Source organism: Nicotiana sylvestris, chromosome 9, assembly GCF_000393655.2.
Source record: "Nicotiana sylvestris chromosome 9, ASM39365v2, whole genome shotgun sequence".
Lineage (NCBI taxonomy): Eukaryota > Viridiplantae > Streptophyta > Magnoliopsida > Solanales > Solanaceae > Nicotiana > Nicotiana sylvestris.
In genome coordinates, this window is record NC_091065.1 from 172715760 (window position 1) to 172720990 (window position 5231).

At 33.5% G+C, this 5231-nt stretch overlaps 2 protein-coding genes across 2 annotated transcripts; both read left to right on the forward strand.

The window, feature by feature from the left end:
- Nucleotides 1–3336: 3336 nt before the first annotated feature.
- On the forward strand, nt 3337–3805 carry LOC104248738 (uncharacterized). The gene is made up of 2 exons (XM_009805047.1): nt 3337–3598; nt 3714–3805. Exons 1-2 carry the CDS (start codon nt 3337–3339, stop codon nt 3803–3805), a joined length of 354 nt encoding a protein of 117 aa, XP_009803349.1.
- Nucleotides 3806–3869: 64 nt separating this feature from the next.
- LOC104248739 (uncharacterized) lies at nt 3870–4250 on the forward strand. The gene has a single exon (XM_009805048.1). The coding sequence runs from the start codon at nt 3870–3872 to the stop codon at nt 4248–4250; it is 381 nt and encodes a 126-aa protein (XP_009803350.1).
- The last annotated feature ends 981 nt before the right edge of the window (nt 4251–5231 follow it).

Here is a 5231-nt window from a genome sequence, read left to right on the forward strand (position 1 = left end):
CTATTAAAGGAATTGTACAGCTAACAAGATTCTGTTTTTAATGAGTTGTTTGTATTTTGTAGAAAATCTGTTAGCAGGGCAGGTAATTTGCAAATTATGGACATTTTTCTTAATATAGTTTCTTATATGGTATAGGAACGAAAATTTCCCTTTTAGTTTCGATTCTCAGTCGCATAATACACCTTGGTTATCAGCTATATGGGCCTACCTTTCATTTTTATAAGGGATCTTTACACATAGCTGACGATATTCATTGTTTACTTGTTCTAGTTTTATACATGATTGTACATTGACTATACATAATTATACATATATAATACATAAATTATGCATATATTATACCTCAATCGGCTATTTTTAGCTTAAGTAGTTGGGTGCAGTGGCGGAGCCACCTTATAGGAAGGGGTGTAATTTTGACACCCCTTCACGAGAAAATACACTGTGTAGGTAGGTAAAAAAATAAATTATATGTATATATATTATGTATTGACTCCCCTTAATTTCCTAATTTGTTTACTTTTATATAATTTGACACTTTTTAACTAAAATTCCGGCTCCGCCACTGATTGGGTGGACGACTATTTAGGTTAATTCCAACCCTAATACAATACAAGAGAACCCAACTTTTCTACTTCTAAGAAATAAAAGTGCTACTAACCAATTGAATTCCCAACAGTTGATTTTCGTTTCTTTTTCTCGTTAAATGTTTTAATAAATAAATTATAAAAGTATTTGTTTAATTAAAACTAAGTACTACTTAACAATCAAATCCGAAAAGATCTCTGTAACTGTCAAAACCGAAAGGGAAAAGGCTCTACAAAAAAAAAAAAAAAAAAAAAGAGAGAAAAAACTCGTCAATAAAAGCTTGAAGCCTGGAAGTGATTTGATTCTAGGTTGGATATTCTTATCTCCCTTTCTCTTTTTTCTTTTGGCTCTGTCCATTCACTTTATGTTAAATTATATTTAAACAAAATTTGGTTCCTTTAGTGTAAATAATGAGACTGATTAAAACTAAATATTGCTTAATTTGATTTTAAAAATTTTCATGCACCAATTCTTTCAAAAATATAGTTATTTACTTATCCAAAGCAATCCAGACTATGTCCAAATTTACCCAATTTTATACAATTTGGGGTGGTTTAAACGGTTAGGATATACTATAAACCATGCGTATTGTAATAATATTCTTTATGGAACAATTGTTTATTTATTTATTCAATTCAATAAAATTTTATTTTAAATAGATCATGTATTTGTCTGTGTGTCATTTGCTTATATAGTAGATGGTTTAGTGTATAGAGTTTAATTTACATACAGAAGATTAAATCATCGGTTCTTATAAGTCATACAATTTAAGTTCACAATCTAATGATGGAATGAACAAACCATCAGAATGGTTGTAGCACAAGATTAAATATAATTTATCTTGATTATGGGAATGATTTAATTCCGACTTTTTGTGCTAGTACATTTTGTATGTATTGAATGGATCAAGTAGAGATAAGTATTTTATACTGACTTAATTAAATAATTTTTCTAGTCTTATACTCTTAATCTTGATATAATTATTATTAGTTGTATGTGTCATTTATTGTTTTGATTTATTAAAAAGCGAGATTCTTTCGTGGGTCAATAAGCCTGATAAATTGGACAATAATGATATACATTGACGAAGTAATAATTAGTTGATAGAATCTATGTCTCGGCTTTTGAGATTGATGATACTCCTTTACGCAAGCTTATAAGTTTTCATGTGTAGACCCGGCCGATAGATTTTGTATCCGACACATAAAGTAAGTTAAGCGAAAGTCCAAAGGAAGTAATCAATAAATTAAATTATCAGTAAGTTAATTTGATTGATTAGTGTCTGACTCTTAACATGGGGCGTTAAATAAGGTTTTATGGAAGAATTTCGAAATTGAACTAAGGAGTGCAATTACGAATTTTTGGTGGAATAATTCATAATTTATTATTGTAGAAATTAATTTCGAAATTCAAAATTAATTCCATAATAGGGAGCCTTGTTAATTAAATTATGTGGTCCCTACTGTGCCTAAATAATAGAAAATAAAGGAAACCTTTCCTTGGTGGAAGAAGAAAACCCAACAGGTTTTGGAAAAGGGGTTTACCCTAAAAAAACATGGCTATATATACCTCATACAGGGCTGGCCATTTTTTACACATGTTTTTCTTGGAATTTCGCCCATTCGAAATTCTCTCTTTCCGGATATTATTTAGGTAATACAGTAGAAGACTGTGAAACGTTTTGCTGAGGTCGTGGTCTTGCTACTCTGGAACTAGAGATCGAGATTAATCTGCTTTGTTCACCCTTTAAGAGGTAACTCGTAGAATCTCCATATGTGGTAATTGTTTAATTTACACGTAAATATGATACTAAAATTATTTCCGCTGCGATATACAATCCAACATTTGGTATCAGAGCCTACTCACATCTAATAAGATAATTAGGATGAACATGAAAAAGAGCATCATGCTAATATGCAAGTTTTGAATTACATACAAAGATTGTTTTTTGTAAAACTGTACTGCTTTATGCATGAATATTTGTTCCGAATTGATTATTCTAAAAATCATGTAATATCTGTTTATTATTGATGATATTTAATTTGAATAATCTGAAAAATTTCGTTAATCCGAGGAAAACGCAAAAACTTCTATTTGGCCGAACTGGGCAAAAAATCGGAGGTCAACATGTTAACGGACTCCGATTGACTTGAAATTTGGTAGGTCCATACGAAACAGCCCGGTGGTCGATACACATGAGCTTTGCTCATGAGTTAAGCCGTTTTTCGGGCATTTGAGGTCGTTTAGATGATGTTTTGGGTGTTTTTCTAATTTTCTAGAATTTTTTCAAAAAAAATTTAAGTTGTTTTTTAATCTAGTGGAGGTAGGGATCGTTCCCTATGGACTCAATGGTTAAATTCTGGTGAGATAATGAATTTACACATTGACATAGGTCTTCTTCCATATCGGATAAACTCATTATAGCTAATCACTAGGTAATACTAGCTGTTGATTACTTGTATTTACTCTCCATCTGAGTATGCATGTTGGTTCAATGGGACTAGTATCTTGAATGTTGATATTCACTTGAGTTAAGTTAACAGTTTACTCTCCATCTCAGTAAGGCCTGTTTAAATTCATGGAGTGTATAATCTGTCATTACGTATGTATATTGCAAGAATAGCTTTTTTTCCATCGAAACTTGTTGTTCAAGGTGCATCGATTATATGTATATAATGTCTTTTGAATTTTAATATTCAATAAAACATGATTGATATTGATCTATTTATTTAATTGCCTCTCAGATTAACTATGACTGCTTTCAACCCCCTTACTGCTATTCTAACTCAAAACAAACTTGAGGGTCCGAATTATGTTGATTGGAAACGAAACTTGGATATTGTCCTAATTGCTGAAGAGTTCAAATTTGTGCTTGATGAGGTGTGTCCAGAAAAACCTATAGAAGATGTTACGGATGATGGACAGAAAACTTACCAAAATGGGTTAAGGCTGATGAGATGGCGTGGTGTTACATTCTGGCATCTATGTCGAATGTTCTGCAACATCAACATCAGTCTATGGAGTCCGCTTATGACATTCTAGAAAATCTCAAAGAGATGTCTGGAGATCAGAATCGTGCTGCTAAGCAGCTACTATGAAAGCTCTTCTGTATACCAAAATGGTTGAAGGTTCATCAGTTAGGGACTATGTTCTGAAGATGATGAGTCTTCTGAGTGAACTGGAGGTCTTTGGAGCTAACATTGATAAGGATACAGGTTGAGATGATCGTGCAGACTCTGCCTAATAGTTTTCAGCAGTTTCGCTTGAATTATAATATAAACAAAATGGATTTATCACTTGCGAAATTGCTAAATGAGCTGCAGTTAGCAGAGACTATTATCAAGCAACAAGCTCCTCCTGTGATACTGAATTTTGAGATAGGTTCTTCTTCTAAGTCGAGAGGCGGGAAAAATAAGAAAAAGGCTAAAAAATCCTTTGTTGGTGGCGCAACTACTGGTGTGAAAAACCCTAAGGGCAAGTGTTATTACTACAAGAAACCTAAGCATCATAAGAAACAATGTCCGGGTTATCTGACCAAGCTGAATAATAAACCATGTGATTTACATCTACTTTTCATTGAAACTCTTTTAGCGGCTGTTACGTTGATTATAGGTCTGATCCGCAGGGGAACAAGTGAGGAATCTGGTTCTGAGAGGGAACATTAATTTTGGGTTTGTCATCATCTAAAAGGGGAAAATTGCTATAAGTTACGCTATTTCATGATTTGATGATTTGCCAAACGTTCTCGAGAAATCAAGTAGTGACCAGATATGATCAGTACATGTAAGGAATCTAATTCTCAGGCGGAATATCAATTCTAGGTTTGTCATCATCAAAAAGGGAGAAATTGATAAGTTATGTTATTTTGTATTTTGATAATTTGCCAAACAGTCTCGAGGAACTAGTTGTGATCAGTTCCATTGATCTGGTTTTCAGGGGGAAAATGACTGATTCGTAGGGGGAACAATGTGAAGATCTGGTTCTCATGGGAAATATCAATTATAAGTTTGTCATCATCAAAAAGGGGGAAATTCATAAGTTATGCGTCTTTTGTTTTGATGCTTTGACAAACTTCATGAGAGAACCAGATAAGGAACCTGGTACAATTAGTTCCCTTGCGTTCAGAATAACTAGTCAGATGTCTGGTTCAATTCTCAATGAAATCAGATAAGGTAACAACATACAGAACAGATATGGATCAGTTCCTCTAGTCGTCGTACAATCAACTCTACAGCTGTAAAAGTTGTTGCACTGTACCGTCTGGCAGGCTGCTGCACTGTACCGTCTGGGAGCAGTACAGCAGCACAACTGTAACTTGCTAAGGCCAAACAAAATGACACTTTAATGAATCATCTTTGATGACCTCACACACACATATTGTCAACATGAGGCAAGAGATTTCACTTTCTAACACTTGCAAGTTCAAAAGTTCATATCCTCTCAAGTGCTAGCCACCACCTCTCTCAAGAACAAAGCTGTTATAACCTCAAGGACTAGATCGAGAGATTGATGATATCTTAAATCTCTAGGTTTGTTGAGTCTTTGTCATTTTGTTCTTCATTTGTAATCCTACACAACTTTCAAGAAGTGTCTTTGTAGGACAGATTTCAACCATTATTTGGTTCGGTTTCTTGACTAGAGTTAGT